Source organism: Plectropomus leopardus, chromosome 2 (genome assembly GCF_026936395.1).
Source record: "Plectropomus leopardus strain MGB_pleo_1.0 chromosome 2, ASM2693639v1, whole genome shotgun sequence".
Lineage (NCBI taxonomy): Eukaryota > Metazoa > Chordata > Actinopteri > Perciformes > Serranidae > Plectropomus > Plectropomus leopardus.
In genome coordinates, this window is record NC_142177.1 from 28,552,944 (window position 1) to 28,576,544 (window position 23,601).

The 23,601-nt window shown below is 38.6% G+C and overlaps 1 protein-coding gene across 1 annotated transcript; it reads right to left on the reverse strand.

Annotated features, from left to right (window-relative positions):
- Positions 1-2,318: 2,318 nt before the first annotated feature.
- On the reverse strand, positions 2,319-19,906 carry LOC121958329 (macrophage-stimulating protein receptor-like). The gene is made up of 21 exons (XM_042507244.2): positions 19,767-19,906; positions 17,717-19,006; positions 14,973-15,149; positions 13,914-14,033; positions 12,767-12,937; positions 12,494-12,660; positions 12,153-12,282; positions 11,745-11,881; positions 10,739-10,915; positions 9,561-9,660; positions 9,050-9,280; positions 8,763-8,909; positions 8,498-8,660; positions 8,252-8,341; positions 7,212-7,421; positions 7,050-7,130; positions 6,782-6,963; positions 6,561-6,670; positions 5,219-5,384; positions 4,996-5,132; positions 2,319-4,765 (listed from the first exon to the last, which is right to left on the reverse strand). Exons 2-21 carry the CDS (start codon positions 18,920-18,922, stop codon positions 4,534-4,536), a joined length of 4,134 nt encoding a protein of 1,377 aa, XP_042363178.2. The 5' UTR covers positions 18,923-19,006; positions 19,767-19,906; the 3' UTR covers positions 2,319-4,533.
- Positions 19,907-23,601: the final 3,695 nt, after the last annotated feature.

Genomic DNA, 23,601 nt, shown 5'->3' on the forward strand with positions numbered 1-23,601 from the left:
AGCTTGGTTCAGTGCAGCTATTCCCCCTCACTGTGCTACTGGGTTTGGATTGTGTGTGTGTGTGTGTGTGTGTGTGTGCATGCGTGCGCGTGTGTGTGTGTGTGTGTGTGTGAGTGGGGGTGGAACATATCTGGTGCCTCTGTGTGAAGACCATCTGAGACTTGGTGTTGGTGTTTGGGAACTCTTTTGTGAGAAACAGGCTTTTCATTGATTCATTGATAGTTGGTTCAATTATTCTTCAGTTAATTATTTGTCCCTACAATAACAACAGACTTCCTCAAAAATGAATTTTACTTATGAAGATCAGTTTGCACTTCATGGAGAGTGCTACATTAGCTTGCTACTCTGTCATCCTGTGAAAACAATTGCATAATGATCCAGCTGACTGGATGACATCTGGTTTGGTTCGACTTGGATTTAATGCCACATTCATGTCATACTAATGTTACTTTATGCAAGTGTTTCTGCCTTTTTGCCTTAAAATAACGTTCATGTCAACATTAAAACACAATTTCTCAAACGGGAAGCTGGAATTTTTTGGTTTATCTGATTTAGCATATTAAGTGCACTAAAAGAAGAACATGAATACCTCGCCTGCCAGTCTGTGGTTTAAGACAGTATAACCCAGATTTAATGTATAAAGTGCAACTACATTATTAATGCAAGGTATACATTGAAACCAATAGTTCCCATGTATGCATTTATGCATTTTTTAATCTTGCTTTTTAATTTAATTTTTTAAAATTATGATTTTGGTGGGTTTTTTTTCACAAACTGCAGGCCTACCAAAAATAAAAATCAGCTAAATGACACAATTTAATACAGCCAGAAACTTTAGAGTGTCCCTCATAATTCTCCCCAAGTATATGACAGTGTGTGACATGCTAAATAAGTTGTCGACTACTGCTCTAAGCAGAGCCTAGAGAGGCCAGGAACCAACAGTGCACGTATTTATCCACAGTTGACTGAAAGCACTTACTTTCCCCTTTTAACAGCCTAAACCCTATTACATTACAGTACACCAGTATGTCTATTTACAGGGTTAAACTGGGTATTTGCCCAATTCAACATTTGTTCTCTGAGTTGAAACAGAATCCTAAACAGAAACAGAAAAACACTGGCACTAAAAAAACTCTCTGTAATATAGAAAAAAAAATGAAAAACAGATTCATGGTCTAAATTGAGAAAAAAATAGTTTTGATGTCACTGTTCTATTTTGTGATGCCAATCTTTCTTTAACATTTAAAGTTTTGATTTCAATGTCAGTGTCCTTGTTTCATGCCAAATTTAATTTTAAATGCCAACGGCTTCATACTTTCCCAGAAGCTGCGCTGCCAAGTTAATTAAGAGATCACTAAGAGGAGTTAGAGGTACAAATCTGTACAGAAATCTTGTCAGACTGCCTTTGAAGACTTTATTTCATGGCATCAACGAGTCTTTTAAGACTGAACAGTGGAGCCTCAGCTGTTTCGGTTGCCTACTGGGCACAAAATGTGTCCTTTTTCAACTGTAGGTACATATGCAGCTTGAACTGTTTACGTATGTATTGACTGATGCTTTCTTTCCTTCTCCTGAGCTCTTCTTCAACACCCGCAGTCGACATATGCTAGACGATCTGAGTTAAGGCAATAGTGATCACCTTTTTTATTTCTTTGGAACCCTGATGGTGTTGAATACTGTAACTTACCAATTACCATTTAACCACACTCCATCCTGTTTGCAAAACTTAAATGAAAGCAAATCTCAAATGCGATGGTTCACAGAGAGAAATATCTATCATTTTAGTGTTTTGTTTGTTTGTATTTGGTCTCTAGCTGCAAACATCACCTCATGTTCAAATCTAGAACCTCCACCTGAACACAGCCAGAGCTTGTCATTATTGCCACCACCTTGTCAGTACCTTAAGGCAAGGGATAAAAAAAAATCTTTTTTTAGGTCCATAAATTATTCATAGAGTGTATAACAAATGCTAGATACACAGATTAGGCAGAAGCATGCAGTTTTCAGTCTGGTTGAGCAGACATAATTCAGACCTCTAACGGTGTGTGTTTTTCCCTCCCATCCACCTGGCAGAGAACAAGAGCCGCGCTGCCTCAGACCTGTGTCACTGGCTTTGATGAATCGCTTTCATGAAGAACTTCTGTCTGTCTGCTCTTGCTGTAGTGACATGCATTTTTTTTCAACTACACCAGAAAAAAAAACTGGTTACAACTAACATTTTAGGTTAGTTTCTTTCAGGTTGAACTGCCTTGTTTGCCGATCGAGATTTTTCTTACTCAGGATAAGGCTGGAAAAAACAAGTCTAGTGAGACACTGAATTGGTTGATACACTTTACGGACATGTATGCGCAAACCACAATTCATCTGTACAAAAACACGCTTTACAGTGCAACTTAGAGCACAGAAACGTTAGTTCATTCTTGGTAGGAAGGAGAGGAAATGCAGCAATCACAAAAGTCAAGTATACCCTGGTAGAAAGCTTGCTGGTCGTACTGCGTTGTCAGTTTTAAAATTGAACAATCAGTGCAGATTCAATCAGAGCATAGATTGTAAAATTGTCTAATTTGATGTGAAGATCATTTTAATTACATGCAGGAAACAAGGAAATGTTCAATATCGAAAGTATGCAGTGATATGTTGATTGAGTTGAAAAACTGATTTAGTTCAGAGGTTGAGATGAATACAGTCGTACTGTTTGTGTAACATCTTTGTGTTGAGCTGTCTGCTATAGTGCAGCAGACATCACTGCAGCAGCTACTGAGTGTGCTTCAGATGGAGGCATTGGTTGCCCTCTAGCGATAATGACAGGTACTCCATGTTTTTCAAAGCCTCAGTTGACATCAGAACAGCACAGACAGCCGCTGTATTATTCAGTAGGTGCAGAGCTTTTGGCATCAGTGGCTCAGATTTCATGTGTTTACTTTGTCTCGTCTGCATTCTACATGAAGGGATATAATCTTTATTATTTCCCCGTACTGTTGGCAAAATGTGTCCAAAAACCTAAAAATGTTGACCCTTGAACACGTCAGCTTTAATAGACCCCTCTTCTAACAGTGTAATACAATGGCTTGGAAACATATATTTAACAGCCCAGCATCCTTTTCAATAAGTCTGAGAACAAAAGCGTATTTTACATTCATTTTGTCACATTTGTGTTTCAGATGTTTGAAACAAAATAATGAAAACATTTACTTCCATCTACATGGCTGCTGGGGGTGGATTATTTATGAGGCAATGGGCCCCTGGGCACAGCCGTGCAGAAGGCCCCACCACCTCTCCTCAATAGGAGCTAGACACAGCATTTAATAGCAGTGTGCATCTCTTTGTATTCGTTACACATCTTGCTGTGGTTTATGTCTCTTTGTAGATTTTTTTGTGTCTGTGGTTGTTTTTGTTTCTGTAGTCCTTTTGAGTCTCTTGTAGTCTGTGAGCATCTTTGTAGTCATTTTGTTTCTGTTTGTAGATGCTTTGTGAGTCTCTTGGTAGTCACTTTATGTCCCTTTGTAGTAATTTTGAATCTCTTTGAGGTGACTTTGCTTCCTTCATTTTAATCATTTTGTGTCTTTATGGCCTGTTTTTCTTAGTGGTTGTGAGTCTCTGTGTCTCTTTGCAGCTGTTTTTTTATATCTTTGTCTCTGTCATTTTATGCTTAACTGATGCTTTTGAATCTTCGTTATGGCTTTGTGCCTTTTGTAGTAATTTTGAGTCTGTTTGTGGTCATTTTTGGGTCTCTTTGTCATCATTTTGAGTCTGCGGGTACTTTCTCAGTCTCTTGGTAGTCACATTTTGTACCTTTGTTGAATATTGAATCTCTTTGAGGTTGCTTTGCATCTTTTTGTAATCATTTTGTGTCAGTGTTTTTTGTAGTTGTTGTGAGTCTCTCTGTGTCTTTGCAGCTGTTTTGCATCTGTTTGTAATCACTTTAGGCTTATTTGTGATCATTTTGAATCTTCGAAGTTTCTTTGCACCTCTTTTTTTCATATTGTCTCTGTTTTCGGTCATTTTGTGCCTGGTTGTAGTCATTTAGAGTTTGTAGTCGCTTTGTGAGTCTCTTGGTGTTGGTGATCATTTTGAATGTGTCCCCCTGTGGTTGTTTTGCCCCTTTTCAATCCTTGTGAGTCTATTTATGCCTTTTGACATCTGTTTTGCATCTCTTTGTTATCTCGTTTTAGTTGTTTTATATTTCTTAGTGGTCATTATGAGTCTCCTGGTCAGCAGTGTTTATTTGAGTGACATGTTGTAGGTGAAAGCCCGGGAGGCCCATGACACTTTGGGCCTGCCCATAAATGCCGTCTATGTTTTGCTACTGATAAAATGTGTATGTAAAACTTCCAGCATGATTCGGTATCAGCTCTATCAAGAGTTTATAGTAGCTACAGTGTCTTTGAAATCAGTAGCCACACCTTCCACGTGCTCAGGTCTCCAGACACGATCAACAATTTATGTCATGCATGAATGTGTCCAGGCCTTTTCTTGTATGCTGTCCAACTTTACTCCTGCATTACTATCAGAAGGTTTTGGGACTTTGCACCCTCAGCTGGTAGCATAACTGTCTGTGTCCAGGTCTGAGGCCTCAGCCTCATCTGTAGATGCAGTCAGGGACGGATAAGGCCTCGGCTGGTCCAAGTTGACATAGTTAACCTTCAGACTGATGTAGTGCTCTCCTTCCAGACAGGACAAGATGCGTTGTACTTCTGTAACCAGGCGATTGAAGCCAGGTCTGCACTCAGGCTCTGGGTCCCAACATGTCAGCATGATAGAATAACTGTGGAATGAATAAATGTGTAAATGAGTGAATGAGTAAGTACATGAGTAAATATGTAAGCAAGTGAGTGAACTATTGAAAGCCATGGTGAGCTCAACAAAAATAAACCTTAGAGAATTGAACCTCTTTAAGAAACTCAAATGAATAGATACAGCAAAAATTGTGTTTTTTCATCATAGTAAATGAAACCTCGGGACATGATATTTAGAGAGTGATGGTGTGATTCTTACAGAGCATCAGGGCAAAACTGTGGCTGAGGAAGCCGGCGTCCCTTCAATAAGTAGTGTGTGATATCATAGGGGTCCACATCTGGATAAGGGCTAGCACCTCTGGTCAGCAGCTCCCACATTAAGATACCATATGACCACTGATAAACAGAGAAGCAATGTATTGAAGATGATGCATGATAGTTGTAACAAGTACCTTCAAGTGAACTGGATAAAGCGCACTCACCACGTCAGACTTGGTAGTAAACTTTTGTGTTTGCAGGCTTTCGATGGCCATCCACTTCACTGGCAGCTTTACCCGTTTGTGATCTTGAATACTGTAGTATTCCTTGTCGTAGATATCCCTTGCCATGCCGAAGTCAGCCACCTTTACTGTGAAGGTTTCATCCAGCCTGAAAAGAGATGGCATCTTTACAAAAACATAATCTCACAGCCAGTTCCTGTTCAAATTATATATCTCTGGAGTCAGGTGAATTTGAATTTACACCAGTGTGAATAATCAGTGTTGATGAGCAGTGGTGTCCTCATTAGAGATTTGCCATGCACAGGCAGCATGCAGAAATTGTGGAAAAAGAGAGAGCTGTATCAATGATTTAATTTTTTTGTGTGCTGCACTTTTCCTTAATATGTATGAGCAAATAAACAGACTAAAAAAACAGAAATACTATACAACCAGTGTCTCGTATTTATCATTTAAAGAAGCCTTCAGACGGGCACAGTAATTTGATTGGCTTTGATATGTTTTAAAAAATACAATTTATAATTAAATCCTTGTTTTTGGATTTTAATAACATTTTGACATAAGCTTTAAGGATTAATAAATGTCTCTATGCTGTAAGTATTGTAGTTGACCATGGAACATAACCAGCCAAAATTGTAGTGTTTGTTGCTTACACTAAATCCATAAAGATATATTAAAGATGACTTAAAGCTACAGTAGATAACTTGAAAGCTGTGGTTGGTGACTTTTATAAAAATAACTTTTTGTCATACTTGCTGAAACTTCCACTACATCAACAGAGCAGGCAGATAGTCTGTAAAAAAATAAGCTATGGTCCTCTGCTACTATTAGTGCTTTTAATGGCATTTGCAAGAATTAATCACATGAGAACGAAAGCAGCAAATCAGAAACAGAGTCTCTAACACAGCTGTCACTCATGTCAGTCACTGCAAATGAACTATAGTCAAACTAAGTATCCCTGATCAAAGATAAAATTTAAGATTCTGTTACGGCATTGCCTATTTCTCAACTGTTTTCAGATACATATTTTAATGTACTGTTTAGATGTCAAATGATAACGTTTGTGGCCCGGCTGCCATGTTGACAACAGCTGAGTGAAAACTAAGCACCACCCATAGATTATCTTTTTTATATACTCCTGCGGGAATTTAGTGACAGTTTCAGCAAATATCACAAAAGATTGTTTTCATTACATTTGCTTTTATAAAAAATCACTTCGATGTTGCATCAACTTTTACGACAAACAGTGAAATGGCCTCCTGAGGCGTGACAAAGCTTTTCCGCTGATATGTCACGGGCCAGCGATCAGTGTATGATTCACACTCACATGCAGTTACGTGCAGCCAGGTCTCGGTGGACAAATTTTTTCTGGGCTAAATACTGCATCCCCTTGGCAACCTGAAGCCCGAAGCCTATCAGGTCTTTCACTGTTGGGTTCTGTGGAGGACAAAGAAGTATCACACAGAGCTGACACACTCTTACATCCATACTACACATACAAAATATATACAGCCGTACTGGTCCAGAAAGTTTTGTTGCGTAATTTACCCTTTTCTCAGAGCGTATAAAGTGACGCACATCCCCGTGCTTCATGTATGGTAAAACCACCAGAGGGAGCCCCTCTTTAGGCAGCATGATGCCCAGCAGAGACAGTATGTTGGGGTGGTGGAAACCTTTCATGATGATGCCCTCTCTGAGGAACTGGTCCACCTCCCCCAAGTCAGTAATTCCTGTTAATGCAACATATACCATTACACAGACTAATCCAAAAGTCAAGCACTTGTATAATACTGATTTAAGCGATAAAAACACATACGGTTCAGAGATTTGACAGCACAGTGGGTCTCCTGCTTGTTGCTGTCTATCAGGTATCCATGATAAACTGTCCCAAAGTGGCCTGTGTGAAAAGAGAAAGTGTTTATTATGGATATTTTGTGCTAAAATATTCAAGTAGAAGAAAAAAAGGCAAGAGGCTTACCTTTGCCAATTATCTGGCTATCCTCAATTCGAAGCATCTCAGCGGGGATCAGGACATCTTTGACCTCTTCGAGAAGATCAGAGCTTAGACTGACCATTGAGATATCTTCCTGCGGCATTAAAGGAATGGCCAGATGATCATGGCTGGCAGCGTACAATAAACCCTGGAAGGCCATTCCTCCTGAACCTGATGTTTGACTGGAAAGATCCACTGAAAAAGAAAATCCACGAGGGAACCACAGGATAAGGTTGTTGTACCTAAAAGGCCGTTACATCTTTTTTTTTACTACCCTTACCAAATAGACTTTTTCATGGTTTTTTTTTTAATTTAACTTGGTTTGTTACTGAGTTGGTTGTTTAATTTCAGTCATTTTTATCTATGTAAATGCATTTAAAGTACATAAATATGTGCAGTATCCAGCCTGTTTGTAATGTCCCCATATTTTTTTCTTCTAGTTTTTCTTCTGTTTGGATTTTCTTTTCTTTTCACGAGTTGTAAACTTTGGAGCAGCTAATCTTAATATGGTATACATTAAATGGTATAGGGAAAAAAAGAACTACAATAAGTAGGGGTGTGGAACAATACATTTTTTGAAATCTCGATTAATTGCAGGATTTCAATAGTTAATTGCGGTTAATTGTGTTTTTTAATGGCATGTTTCTAATTTCAGATGGTACCAGTATCATCACTGTAGCTTAGCCCACTACGGCCTCTTAAAGACAGTAATGTTGGCCTGCTATTAACGTGATTTAAAAAAAAAAAGTTACATATAGACCTTAAATGCATCGTGATTGACCCATTAACGCTGACAGCCCCAAAATTATGACAACCTTCACTAACAAACAAATCTAAAATGTTTGTTTCTGTTAAGCAGCCTCTGAAAAATACGAGAAAGATTTAATATATACAAATATAAATTTCAGATCTTGTACTTGGGCTGTTGCAGGGCTGTACAGAATGAAGAAAAGGAAAAGGAAGAAATGGAGAGAAGAACTGATCACACAATAATATGGATTCATGAATTCATTTGAAAGTCTTACCTCGTCTGTAGTCCCCTGTGGGGGAGAAGTCAGGGCCACTGCCCATGCGGTTCCGTGAAAGCATTGTTGATAAACGATTCTCTATGTTGGCTGAAAGGATACATATAATTAGTGAAAATCACTGAACAGTAAACTATGAAAATATACAGTAGTACAAAGTGCAGCAAGGGCATAAATTAGGAACTTCTGTTCACAAATGTGACAACTGCAAGTATTCTATATAAAAACAAATCTGAATTTTCTCACCTCTCTTTTTCTTCCTCAAATGTATCATCACCATCAATGCAAGGCCGGCACCTACTACCAATGCAGCAATGATGCCTAGAACAATACCCGCTATTATAGTGCTGTTGTTGTTGTCATTGTTGACTACTGTGCCCACATCATAAATTTCCCCATTCACAGACACCTATAGCAGGGGAAAAGATTATTGTTAGATACAATTCATTTTGTATCAGTTTCCATAAATGATTCAGGGTAATGTTGATGAGTAAAAAGCACACTCTCTCACTTTAACAGGCAACCCCTCGCTGGGAATAACCAGGCCTTTAGGAATCCTGCAGGTTAGCTCATTTAACAAAACCTGGGCGTGGCAGTTCACACCCCCAATAGACATTATGATCTTCATACATGAGCTCACTGTGTTCAGTTTGTTATGCTGTGAAATATATGGAGAAAAAAAAGACATATTTTAATGAATAATTGTACTGTGCAAGAATTGAATTGAATTGAATTTTTACACAGCAAAGTTAGTCACAAAAATAAATGTGAGGAAAAATGCTGAGTGTGTAAACATACATGCAGTGAAACTTCCGTCTCTCCTGGTTTTAGAGGTAATTCATTGTCATCATTCTCAAAGGGGATGATTTTGGCATCAGGGTGGTAGTCCAAACGTCTCTTGTAGAGGTTACGTTTCCCATCCATGTGAATAAAAATCTCTCCTGAGTCAGACTTTTCTTCTGGCATTTCCTCAGGAAAAGCAGGAGCCCAGCACTCCATATGTGTGGCATTTGTTGTGCTGCTGCACACCTGCAGTGACATAAAGCACATTATATATTGTTTGCAAGCACAACTACTGTAACAGCTGGCAAAACAGAACAGCAATATTCAGCTACAGACTGAGTATGAGAAATCCACAAACAGGTCCCTGAACTGCAATTCACTTTATATGTTAAAGGAGTATTTTATTTTATTTCTCTGCACACACAAGTTTAATGATGTGTTGAGAACTGACCTGAAATGATGGTTTAATTGAATAATATGAGTCTTTAAAGACTTACAGAAGGATAGAATCAAAGGGTTGACTTACCCGTTCAAGAGACTGCAGGCTAGGATTTTTGGAAGTGTACTGAAGGACAGTTTTGTGGGCAGAGTCGAGATTCTGACCAACTATCACCAGCTTGGAGCCACTGTACGACAGTGAGAGAGTTAGTAATTACATTGTTATGTGTAAACCATAGACTGCATATAAAGATGGGTAGCATGACAGTGAACCCAAAACATCACGATTACCCCTGTTGAACCCTGCCCCCTCCATGTTAGTGGGTGGGACATGGGCCAAACTAAATAAAGATGTTCTCTGTCATTTTAGAGTTTGGTGTTTACTTGGTATTTGTTGCTATAAAAAAAGGGGTTTGATGACATGATTGACAGCAGTGTTTGTTAACCTTGTGCTTGCTACTAATGGATGTGGTTACGATTGGGTTGGATGGGTGTGTATGCATGGGAAACAGCTCCCCTTGAATGATGCTTGGCCTTGCTTTCAGTTTTTCTCAGTGGCCATGCAACTGCAGCACAAAATCCACTTAGACCAAAAAGCATTTTCCCCACAGACCACCCTTGTAAAAGAGATGTCTGTTAAACTGTTGACAGAACAACTTGAACTGCAAACAAGGCCAGTTGTGACTAGGAATGATAAGGAATTTTTGCATCATGGAGATAATATTTATATAAGTTTTCCTCAAACCGCAAAAAAAAAAGAGAAGCGATTTAAAAATTTGACATCATAACAATGTAAAGTCTATGAGCCGAACAGGATCTCATGGATGGGGCCAGCAGGAGAAACATGACTGCATATCAAGCGGGCTGCATACCCTGGAAGTTGACCCAGGAGCTAGAAACTTTTTTTGGCGTATGTGCTAGGTGAACATTTTTCTTTGGACTTAAGAGGCACTGTCTTGGGGTCCTGTATCCAGATCTAATAATGCATCTATGGCAGGAACTCAATACCATGGCTCCGCTTCCCGATCACTACTGTGCAGACTCTGGCACCAAAAGATATGACCAGCGATAGAGAGTCGCGCCTTTATTCCTGATATTTTGGCCTCATTTTTGTATGGTGGGAGGAAGTGAAACCACTTCTTTCATACACCATAATTGGTGCAAGTACTGTTTATTTTATGATGACGCAATGGAAGGTAATGGGGTCATATTACTTAATTTGGAGGCTGTTAATAAGACCAGCACAGAGTGGGATCAGTGTCCTACCTTTGGAAACTGCAGTGAGGATGTATAGAGGTTATAAGAGGGTCTTCCTTGTAGGTGAACATCTTAGAGGTTGTCACTTGATAGTTGTCGATTAAGATTTTCACCGGTACCTTCCCAACACCTGTTGCAGCTGGTGTTTGGCAGACAATTGAAGACGCCCCACCTTCTTCAGGAGCACTGAAAAGAAAAGAGATCACAGTGCCCAAATGTGTACAATACTTACAAACCTTCATTTAAAAGCGGTATCTAAACACAGTGAAATTAGTATGTTGTAGATCAGTGGTTCCCAACTAGTGGGTCGCGGTAAAAAGTGGGTCGCAAGTGTCTCGTGTTCATGTATATATTTTTTTTAAAAACTGGCTGTCTGTTTTTGTTGTTGTTTTTTTGACCCTTCCCAGAGCTACAGATATTTTTCCTTGAGTCTCCCTTCATGTTCATCCCACATGATGTGTTCAAGGATCATCATAAATTTGAAAATCCAACAGTAATTTTTGTTTTTAAAGTTTCTGGCTGTTTCATTTTGGCGATTTTTATTTAGGTGGGCCTGCGTTTTGGAAGGCATGTTTTCTTTCAAAATAGCCAGAACTTTGTAGAGACAGAAATTTTGCAATTTAAAAAAAAACAAACATTATCCAACATTTTAAAGAAAAAAAGCCACATTTTAAAAGAGGATTTTTTTAGTTTGTTTTTTACACATGCCTGTTTTCTTACCAAAGAAAAATACTTTTTTTTTTCCTACAAAGGTCTGCCCCCAGTGTCTTCAAATACTAGAAATGCCTCTGGTTTTAACTAATTTTTGCAGTTTGTTTTATTTCATTTTGTTTAAAGCCCATGTGATATATACATTTGTTAAATAAAATTGAATATAAGGTAATTTCTCTTATGTGTGGACCTTGACCTAATCACTAAGGAGAAATCTGGTCCCAGTGGCTGGACCAGTTGAAAAACCATTGGTGTAGACCACAGTCATGCATTGGCAAAATAAATACTCTACTGTTTTGCTCACCTTTCAATGTTGCACTTTTTGTCAGCAAAGAAGATTTCTCTCTGTATCCCTGAATTAAGATATCTGCCTGTCAGTGTAACCGCCGTTCCTCCAAACACGGGTCCGTAGTCAGGCCTGATTTCTGTGATGCTCGGCTCCTGATTAGACAGAGATGAAATATGTTATCCACAATGTAACATTATATATATCATTTCCCACTGGCCCTCACAAAGACATGTTAAATGTGTAAAAGCTCAGGATGTGCTTTTCACAGTACATCAGGACCTAAATTAAATGCATGCATGGTGTTTAAATATAGGCCTCAGTGTCATGTCCCTCACAGAAGACAAAAATTAATTGCTGGGACAAAACTCATTTTAAAAATGAGTATTTTTATTTAGTTGCATTCAAGTTTTTATGTATTTTTACCACAAAAGAGAAGCCAGGCATCTGAGCTGTGCCTTCAATAGAGTAACCGCCCTCCACTTCTCCCTCATGGACATCCAGCGTGATGGTGAGGTCCTGGTTTGGTGTGTCTTCCTGAGTCTTACACACTAACCTGTATAAAAGAAAACAAGGGATGATGTGTTTATGAATAGTGTAGATTAAGATATTCCAACATCTTTTTAATCTCAGCCCCGTGTTAACTCTGACAGCCCCAATATAAATGAATAAATATCACTTCTCCCTAGTTAACATGTTGGCTTGTGACTATCAGTGCCCAGTAATTCCCACATACAGTAAATGCTGAGAAAATGCGTGCCACTCACACTTTACTACTGCTCTTTCCAGGCAGGACTGTACACACGGTCCCAGGACCCACCGTGACGATGTGGGTTTTGCCGCTGATGATGGCGGGTCGCAGAGGAGACTGAAAATCCCAGCCACACAGTGTGACTTCTGTCTCAGCACCAGAAGGTACCATTTTAGGGAAAAACTGCACAGAAAAGTGTTGTCGTCAGTACAATCAGTGTGATCAGTGTAACGTCAGGACTCAGGGTGTTTAAACTTGGCTGATCAGTTAAACCTAGCAGCAGATCTACCTCTGTTATGACAGGCGCGCAAGAGTTTTTGTTCCACTGCGCGGTGCATTCTCGCTGCCTCGAGCAGTTTCCCGAGCACCAGCCGCAGTTCATGAAGCTTGGAGCCATCAAACACATGGTGCATGTCATAAAATGTGCACACCCCGGTCCTGCAGAGGGCACCTTAAACAACTTGATCAGGGAGAGAGGAAGACGAGGGCAGGGTAAGCCGGATAAAACAGAGAGAAGTCAAGACAATCAACTAGAAGTTGCATAATGTTGCTTTAAGTGTGACTTTTTATATAAAAGTTTGAAATTTTAGAATCTTAACCTTGCATATTGATATAAGAGAATGATGAATTTTTCTTTTGCTATTGTAGGAAACGACTGCAAAACAAAATAGCAAAAAGTATATTGCTATGGGCCTAAAATGTGTTATTTACCTGTTTTTTTAACAATACAGAGTGTTTGTATTTTGTCAAAGACCTTTCCACTTTACATTTGATTGCCGGCATCAAAATTAGATGGAAAAAGTAGTTTTATTTGTCTTTATTTTTGTCTTGTTATGAAAATCTGCATATCGGGCCACTGGCATGGACATCAATTCAAAATGGCCACCAAATAAACCCTGTGGGCCATAAGTTTACCTTGGCAACATGAAAAATCTTGAGCTTGACACCATTAGGATCTCAAGAAACACAAGTTACCAAAAATGTCATGTGTTTACATGGAAACCTATTTTTCCTGCTAGACTACATAATCTTGACATGGTTTAGCCTTTTGGCCTAAATGACAAATTGAATTTGTCATGTTTCCTCTAACTGATTTCATTTGAGGGATGCTGTACTTGAATTTTTTGTACTTTATCTTAAAAAAAAAAGATACATCTGTGTTCTTGTTACTGGTGTGATAATGGGCTTTATAAATAATAAATAAATTATAGTGCATGGGATTGTGGTAGCTCCTCCAAATGGATCCATTATGACAAATGAGCAGCCATTCTGGGTTGATGAGATACTGTATGTGTTTATGTCTTGATTCTTTTGACTCTGATGAAGACACAGACTGTTTCCACTATTAAAGGCTGCTAATCAGTCAGTGTGCTCCAGTTCCCCTTTTCCACCTTAAACAGATAAACAGTACATGCAGTATATAGAACAAAATATACCTTATTTCCCACTGCGAAGAGAAGTGATTTGTTTGAGTATACATCTGCTGTCCTCAACACGGGGGTCTCTCCGAGAGAAAAGTTGGCAAAAACAATCGGTCTGTACAAAGTAAGAATCACCTAAACCACACAAAACAGGGAGGTAATGTCACAAGGATTTTCATTTTTAGAAATCTTAATCAACATCTGCTTCTGACTGAAAGAAAGAAAGTAAAAAAATAATAATTCAAAACATTTTTTTAAACAAAACTGTAAAATTCAACCCACTTTACAGGTTTGGATGATGCTCTCCCTGAGACAATCATGACAATACCCAAAATAAGGCAAATCTGACCTATTTCAACTAATTAAAGTCGCGAAATTGAAGCATATTACTGGTCTGTCATATCGACAAAAAAGTTCATTTCATGCAGATGCCGATATTTCATTTTAAAGCAGTTATCTGTCGATACCGATGGTGCGCCAATATTATCGTGCATCCCTAAAGAAAAATATACAAATGTTTAAAACAACGGCACTACCCTTTTCCTCTCCTACCTTATTGAGACAGGTATATTTTATAGCTATTTTAAAAATAGCATACACCTCTCCCTATCAGTATGTATTTTGAATTGTACTGCATTTTGAATTGTATTGATTCTATAAGGTTTTTTTGTATTGTACTAGTTCTTTATTTTTATATCAACTCTCTAGAGCAACATTACAATTGATATGACTTTTGAAGAACACCTCTCTCATGCTTTGCTAATGCGCACGTGATGGTTTAAATGGAACAGCTGATGGTGGTTAAACACAGAGTGAATCTGATGTAGCAATATGCGAAAAGCATAGTGCACTCTATTACTACTATTAATAAATAAGTGTCAACCTGAACATCCTGGTGTGCGCTGGAACTTTAATTTCTTTAATACAAAAGTTTAGTTTAGACATTTTAAATAATGTCTTTTTTCTTTTTTTTTTAGTAATGAACATATTCGTTATAATATATTTGAACTGCAAAAGCAAGCACTGACACATCACACAATGACTCTACTTTTTTATCCTTAGGCATGATGCTACCTGCAGTATCCGGCCGTCTGAGGTTCCAAAGTGTCCCAGGGTGTGATTCCCAATAGTGGTGACCAGGACAGAGGTGAAAAGTATGTCTCTCATCTGCCTGTTGAAGAGGTCTAATCTGTAGTATGGCTTTGACACCAGGGTGGGTTTAGTAGTGCATGTGTCATTACCTCCAGAGCTCTGTACAAGCAGGACAAGGTTGTAAGTTTTTAATCACCATTAGGAAATCACATGTATTCAAAAATCTAAAGTACCTGCGTCTGTCGGCATCAGTCTCCCTCTAAGCACATGTATCCTGCATATTCTTGTGCGTTAGAGGAAGAGAGATAAACAGAGAGACGCTCTTAATTCACCCTTATAGGAAGGAAGTGCTTGAGCTTCGCCTGCAGTCAGAGCAACATGCTGTGAGAGGAACAAGGTCATAAAACAGCAGCGACTCAGGCTACATATGTTGACTCTGTGACTGTTTATGTCAGCCAACTTTCCACATGCACATAAAACAGTCACTGACAGATGTGTGTGGATGGTTGACAGACCACGATAAACTCTGTAGTAAGTAAAAAGTGATCATTTAAAAGAAAAAGAGAGGATATGTTAAACTAATGGTAAACATTCCACTGCAAAGCAATTTAGCTGACCTGCCCCAGCATGCCTCTGTTTGCTTCCCACTATTTGAATACCATATATTCACGTCATTTGATCTTTTCAGTCACTTTGCATTTCATCATTTGAAGCTCAAACACATACAAGTTATAGAATTGTATACACTTAATTCTAGAAATAACAACTAAGGCAACACTTGATGCTAATGGTTTTAAGACTGCTTCAATTATCATTTATTGATTGAGTAAAAGAGTGATTCTTTCCTCCCTAACCCCCACTTACTCAATATTCTACCCATTTCTGAGTCAAATAATGCGTAAAAGCCAGGCACAGTCCAACACTGGCCCTCCCCCTGAAATTCCACCTTTTTATCAGTAGGATTTATAACTTGTATTTGTTGGCACACATTCCTGTAGGTGTACACATGACTGTAAGAGCTCAAAGGACACAGTTTGAACTCCACAAAAGGGAAGAGACCACACCTTTATTATTTTGTTGAGCACTGCAGCCAAATTCTCTATTCAGTGAAGGCGTATTGAGGGCGAACTCTGCATGTTATTTTGGGTATAGGTTTAAAGGAATACTTCACCCACAAAATGACTATTTGTCTGTCAATTACTCAACATGTGTTGAGGCTTTTGCACACAATGTTCGTGTTTTCTAAAGTACCCGCACATTTAAAAATATATATGAGCTCACACTGTGTCAATCATTTTTCCACACTAAACTTTGTTTATCTTGCGTGCCTCTGTGGTGTACAAAGAATACAAACACAGCAAACTCTTGTTGAATTGAAGTCATTGGGGTCCATGTTTAACAACAGCAAAAACTATATCAAAACATCTGTTTACAAACTTACACAACTCATGCAGTATAATTCCACTGTCATTTCCAGCGACATACTCAGGTAGCCTTCTTTAAACAAGTCAGTAATATTCATGTGAATAATGATGATGGGGAGGAAGATATAGCAATTCTTACCCGACTGTCTTGATTTTGACTCAAATGACAGCAAAGGCCTTCATGAGACAAGCATAAAGTGGGCATGTCTGTAAAGGGGAGACTCATGGGTACACAGAGAACCCATTTTTATTCAAATATCTTGAAGTCAGAGGTCAAGGGACCCCTGTGAAATCACCATGCTGTTTTTCCATCACCAAAATTTAGCCTTAATTGGAGCATTATTCGGCCATCTTTCGGAAAGGCTAGACATGACACGGTTGGTACCACTGGATTCCTCAGGTCTTCTAGTTTCATATGATACCAGTATCTTCACTCTACGCTTTAAAACTCAGCCCAGCACAGCCTCTTAAAGGCAGGAATGTTGGCAATTAACGATTGCATCATGAGTGACAAATTAATGTTGACAGTCCTAGTGATAATGCATGCATTTCGAAAGTACTAATCATAAGACTAGATAAACGAGACCTGTATTATAATACAGGAGTTGTGTGAGAGTTAACTGGATGATTTGACATAGTTTTGCTGTTGTTAAATGCAGCCCCCTAAGACTTCAACTCATTAAAAAATATTTGTGTTTCTTGATATTAGTCCTTCACTGCGGAGGCATAGATGCTACAATCTTTGGGGGTGAAGTATTCCTTTTACCCTCCACGTTGTCTTTATAGTTCGATACTTTTCACCTCTGGCAGCTTCAACTGAAGGATTTGGGCAGGAAAAATTGCTGCAACTACAAGGATTCAACATGGTGTAATCACTGAGCCTTTTATCTTCCTGAAGCCATTTTCATTTCAAAGGTCTGTACTGTTACTACTTGCCACTCTCTCACGGGAGAGACTGAAACCTAACCGAACAGAAAAACCATGTGGCAACGTGCAGGTCACACTACTGACTCATCCGCCCCTCCCAGTTCTCTCATCTGGCCGTGCTCTATCTCACACCCTGATCAGTTAACAGGCATATACTGTACCACTATAGTCAAGGTTTACTTTACACTACCCCTTATTGCTCAAGACTGTATGAAACTTCAGGCTTAATGATAAACTACACTGTTCCCGTCACAGGTGACTTAATTACACAGTGTTTGTCTGGATAGGTCACTTCCTGTCTGGGCGTAGAGAGACCTTTGTACGGTCCCTTTGCTCTGACAACAGTCTGGCTTAAAAAAAGAAAGAGTTACTCACTTCATGTGGGCAGCTTTCGCACGGCTGGAAGTGACAGAGACCTCTGGACAGCTGCTCTGTGCCTGACTTGCAGCAGTCATCCACGCCTTTATCGATCTCACTGTTAAGGTGGGTCAAAGGGAAGGCACACAGGGCAGAGTTTTTCTGAGGTACACCTCGCTCATTTACCTCTGCAAACACCCCATACAGAATGTCCTCTGTCTCTCTCACTCTCAGCTCAACTGCCAGGTCTTTCCCAGCTCGCCCGAAGTGTGCCGCCTGTAGCCCGTTATAGACAAGGTCCCTGAAACCCTGGCTCCGTTTCCTCCTGCGTTTCGGTTCATAACGACACTCCAGGACCACCTCTCTGTACATCCACACCTCTGGAATCAATATCGGCAGTCGCCCCAGACGAGTCTGAAAAGCTGAATTGCTTTTGAATGGATTTTCTCTCTGCAGAGACAGGAAGTAGACATAATCCTTGGTGGAGAAGCTGTAGATGTAATCAACCTTGTATGAGTCCCGTAGACTGGGGAGCACTGTCAGCCCATTCATGACCATATGAAAGCCATCTTCAGTTGAAAGCGGCCTAAGCACAGATATGGATCTCCTCGGATACCTCTGTGCCACTTTGTCGTTGACAGAGGCCGCTACGAAGAAGAACGATGTGGCGCCTTCTTCAACTATGGTGACTTTTGTGCCAAGGGGACTGGCCAGACAGTCTGGGCAGTTGGTTGGTGAGTTTTGCTCCTTTTTGTATAAACACTGAGGCCCAGCCTGGGGGAAGCTGATGTCAATGAAGTGACAGATCCCATGCTGAGTACTCCCACAAATGTACAAGTAGGGATACGGAAATCCAGCCGGATCCAACAGCAGAACCTCATTATCTGTATTCACTGGATCCTCAGGATCTATTTCTACATCACAAACCCCACAGGTTTTACAGTCCGTAGTGCCAACAGGTCCAGTTTTCACCTCCCATATTTTTTCCATGGCATCGTTGACTGCCTGTATAAAGTTCTGGCATGCAACATACACCTCTCGCTGTTGCGGATCCCTGTTCACCGCTATGTTCTGTATAGGTTTGTGTGTTTGGAAATGGGGGAGGGAGTATTTCACAGTGAAATCCACCAGCCTGCGCGTAGTAGAAGCACATGTGTGCTGTCCTGAGGCTGTCTGTGTTTGTATCCACATGCATACTGTCAGCAAGGCAACCCAAGTGACCATCTCCACGCCCCAGTCCCCAATGTTCGAGTGCTACCTATAAAATATTTTCCCCAAAGAGATCATTCTGGAGAAGCAGCAGGAGCTCTGTGCAGGAAAACACAGAAGGAATGTTGAGATTTAACAGACATATGATTCTTCTATTTAACAGATTCACTGCGCTGGAAGAGGAGGTGGATACTGTAAACATTTTAGCTTGCTTAAACTGAGAAATGAAGCATGGGGAACTGAGGAAAGAGGAAAAAGTATCAGCTGATGTTTTTTTCTTTGAGCCCTGTGATTAAGATAGTGTTTTTGTTGCTGTTTTTTTAAAGTAGGTGTTAGATTTGATATACACAGATATGGCATAGGTGTGAAACTTACAGAGCTATAAAGCCACTGGGAAGATTACGAGCTGGTAGAGTCAAGATAAAATTTACGGTGGGCAAGACATGACTTGCTGCAACATGTGAAGCAACTATAGAGATGTTCAGGCCTTTAGATCCATACACAGAATAAACAGAGTAATGGCTGAGTTGAGTAAATACAAGTAAGTACAAAGTAAATAAATGAATAAATATTCATACATGCAAAAGATTCAGCAGTTACCCTGCATCTAAATTTTAATACACTGCCATGCAACTTACACCTATTTCAACTCTCAAAACAGAGTGGCTATAAGGTTTAACAAAGCATAACAAAGTGACTATAAGGTTTATTTGTGTTGCTACTGACTGCTAAGATTACATCTTCTGTGCAGGTAGGTGATAAACTGTGAATTATGAGAAAAGTCATTCATTGACGTAAATCAAAAGCTCCCCGAGACACCCTCCATAAAAACAGATGTTAAAAAAAAAAATCATCTTACCTCATTTCGAAAAAGGAGGATGTCGCTGTGATTTGTCCAAAAGTTTCAAACTATGTATACTTAAATAGAATATTTTCATGTGCAAGTGAAGCTCCACTCACGAACCCGCACTCACCTGTCAGCACAGGATTCTCACTGGCACAAAGTTTACACTGATACTGAACAACATCAGCGCTGTGTTGAGACGAGCTACCGCAGAGAATACGGCATCTGACACTCGCCTTCAAAATAAAAGCACGCCAGGCTAAAGCCCTCACGGTGGGAGTGTGATGATTCATGATTCACTTTAATTCCTGTCAGCAAGAATTAGAGGCTTTATGAAATTGGTTATTTCATTTATAAGTTATTATAGATTTCATCCAATAATAGGCCCAGGTTGTAATAAAAATATTATTAATAATAATAATAATAATAATATCAAACTTTTTTGATCCCCAAAAGCAAAATTCAGCATGTGAAACAGGATTGATACAGGAAACTGATAGAGAATTGGCCTATTTAAAATTAGAAATAGGCCTAAAACAAAGTAAAAATCATGGGTAAGGTTTAAAAACATGATTTGTTTATATTACAGGCCTCTATAATGAAACTACAAGTCTATTTAACAATTATTTGTAGTAGCCTAGTATTGCAATATTAATGTTTTAACATTTAAACTAGCAGATCATGAAAATAACTTCAGAGAATTACATTTAACTTCAGTTACGTTAGAACATTACTAATAAATTTAAACATCCTTGAATTTGAGCAAAGTTGTTAGCTTAGGTTAGGCTTAAGTGTGAATAAATTGGAGTGTGGAGTGAATTAAGAATATAGGCAAATATTATTATTATTATTATTATTATTATTATTGTTATTCAGATTGTCCTCAAACTGTCATTGCATAGTTTAACTTGTTATTATTATTATTATTATTATTATTATTATTGTTGTTGTTGTTGTTGTTGTTGTTGTTGCTATTCAAAATTTTTGCAAGACTTAAGTTTTGGAGAAGATTGACGATTTATTTTGAAAGCTGAGGGCTGGAAATGCCATCGTCATTCTGACGTACTTGACTCTAATATTCTCAAGTGGGAGCTGTCCTGTCAGGCCGCGCCCGCAACAAGGAAGTATGAAATAGTTGCGAAATCGGACCACTTCAAAAATATCCTCATGGTTTCCTTCCTAGGAGTCATATCGTATCACCGACTTCAACTCACTCAGCCGTCATGGTGTCGAATTTAGTGGAAAAACTAAATCAACATTTGAAAACAGCCTTGTATAGCTACACGTCTGCAGGATTTTTTTCTTTTTTGCCAAGAATGTGTTGCTCTCAGATGATGGAATGAAGTTACACTTCAAATATATTCAACTCCAGCCAGGAAGTTATGAGAGGAATGTCTTCCCTCCGCAGCCAGACATCCTCATATAAGCTCAGCAATGTGACCTTTAACAAATAAAAAAATACTGTTGACATAAAGGAGAAATGCAATAAGTTGACTCATACTGGCACTTGAAAGAGAACATATATAATAAGACTAGTGATCGTCAAAGAATGTCCAAATAGAAATGCTCAAATAATGAAGCATTACAGATCCAAAAGTTAAACATCTACCACTGAATCCAAAGTTCAGTAATCGCAGAGTGTTTGAAAAAGTCTGCATTGCCATATTCCTTCAGAGGAAAAAATGCATTTTACAGCGTTATTTTTCATACTTTCACTGCTCCAAACCTCAAACTACAAAGATCTGGCATCACTAGAGAGAACTGTGACAGGTACTGCAGGAGCACGACACTGACAAAGCTGTTTTGATTTGAACTCAACAAGGACTCGCACTCGCTGGGGCCTTCGATATGCAAACACTGATCAAACAAACTGTCGAAAACAACAGTGTTAAGGACATCACATCCAGTCCTTGAGTTTGCACCTGTCCCTGTGTAACTCACTAAACATCTCACTCCGAACACAAACAAACATACAGTGCACTGGACCATGCGGATTAGATTTAAATTCAGTCCATACATGGAATACTTTGTGTTGTTACTAAACTGGAGTATCTCCAGAGATATATTGATGTCTGGGATTAAATTCCCAGAGGAGGTTTTTAAAATAAACTGCCATAAAATGTTCATTTCCCACAAGCTTTGCACAGTTTGTTTTGAATTTGTCTGTTATGTTGCAGAAATGTCAGTCAGCAGAATATTAAATCTGATCGCAGGTTCGTTTTTATTGCTTGTATTTGTCTTGAAATTTCTCATTCGCACATCACAGTGATCTCAGAGAGGTTTGCTGTCTTACCAGTGCTGGAATGTAACTAAGTGCATTTCCCAAGTACTGTACTTAAGTACAAATTCAAAGTACTTGGACTATTCTATTTTCATTCTATTTTATACTTTTACTCTACTACATTTCAGAGGGAAATATGGTACTTTTTTCTTCACCACATTTTTGCCTAAAAACACAAGAAGAGTTTATGAAATATGATATTTTGTTAAAAATTAAATTACCAAATTTTATACAAGTAAAACAGTTTCCATTGTAAGGAAATTAATTAATTAAGTCTTTATTTTTGTATTTATAATTTTTAGTTTTTGGTGGTGTTCTCTTCCTTTTTTTTCAAACAATTTTAAGTTTTGGGGGTTCTATACTTTTTAAAAAGAATTTTGAGTTTTGGAGGGGGTGTTTATTTCTATTTTTTTACTTAAATAATTTGGGGTTCTCTTTTTATTTTGAGTTTTTTTGGGTGTGTTCTTTTTTAGAAATATGAAATAAAATATATCCAAAAGCAGTAAAAACTAGGTACTGGACAGAACAAAAATAGTTGCAAACATACAAATAAAGTCTGCATACTAGATAATGCTCCCATGAACACTTATTACCTTCACACGTGTGACGTTTTGGGCCCAAGCCCCTCTTCAGATAACAGTTCTGTTATATTTTTTCATCCATTTGTGTTATTTTTTTAAGAGATTTTTCTGTATTTTGTACTTTTACTTTTAATATTTTAAGTATACATTACTGATAATACTTACTTACTGTTACTTATGCAACATTTGGAAGCGCGACTTTTACTGTAAGAGTATTTTCACAGGGTGGTATTAGTTCGTAAAGTAAAAGATCTGAATACTTCTTTCACCACTGCGTCTAACTGCCTCTACTTGATCCATAATGATGAATCATTACTCGTCACTCCTAAGCATGCAGCACTTTCTTCTAGAGGTCATTTTTTGACTCCTCACCCGACTGAGATTGTTGAAATGGATGACAAATACATGAAGCAATACTAGGGCGTATTATTGTTATTGTCACCATGGAAATGTTAAATATCCCCTACAGGCATGTTTAAGACATTTAAAAATACTCTGCTTTGAGCAATGATTTGTGTTTGATATGTTTTTTCCACACACAAAAAATAGTTAATGTTATTTTCGAAAAATATTTCCAGACTCTGTTATGTGGAAATATTGTTTATTAGTAAGGTTGTACTGGTAAACAATATTTCTTTTCCTCACTGAAAAGTCCCCCCATGAGTGTGAATCTATAGTGCTTGTGTGAACTACATACTGGTATGTGTAGTATTGGTATTGGTATTAGTATAATATGCTGTTTTTTTTTTTGTTTGTTTTTTTTTTTACAAAGGGGGCATATATCATGCATAAACTGATTTTTTTAAATATTTAATTCCTAAAAACATAAGCTTTCACGCCCAACTTCCCTCCAACCCACATTTATGGTATAATTGTATACATTTTATAGAGAAGCTTGTAATAACTCAATAAACAGTCCCGAGTCGCCCTCTAGTGGTCACACCACAAACACCTCTTAACACAACAGCAACAAACCCAAAGAATCAGC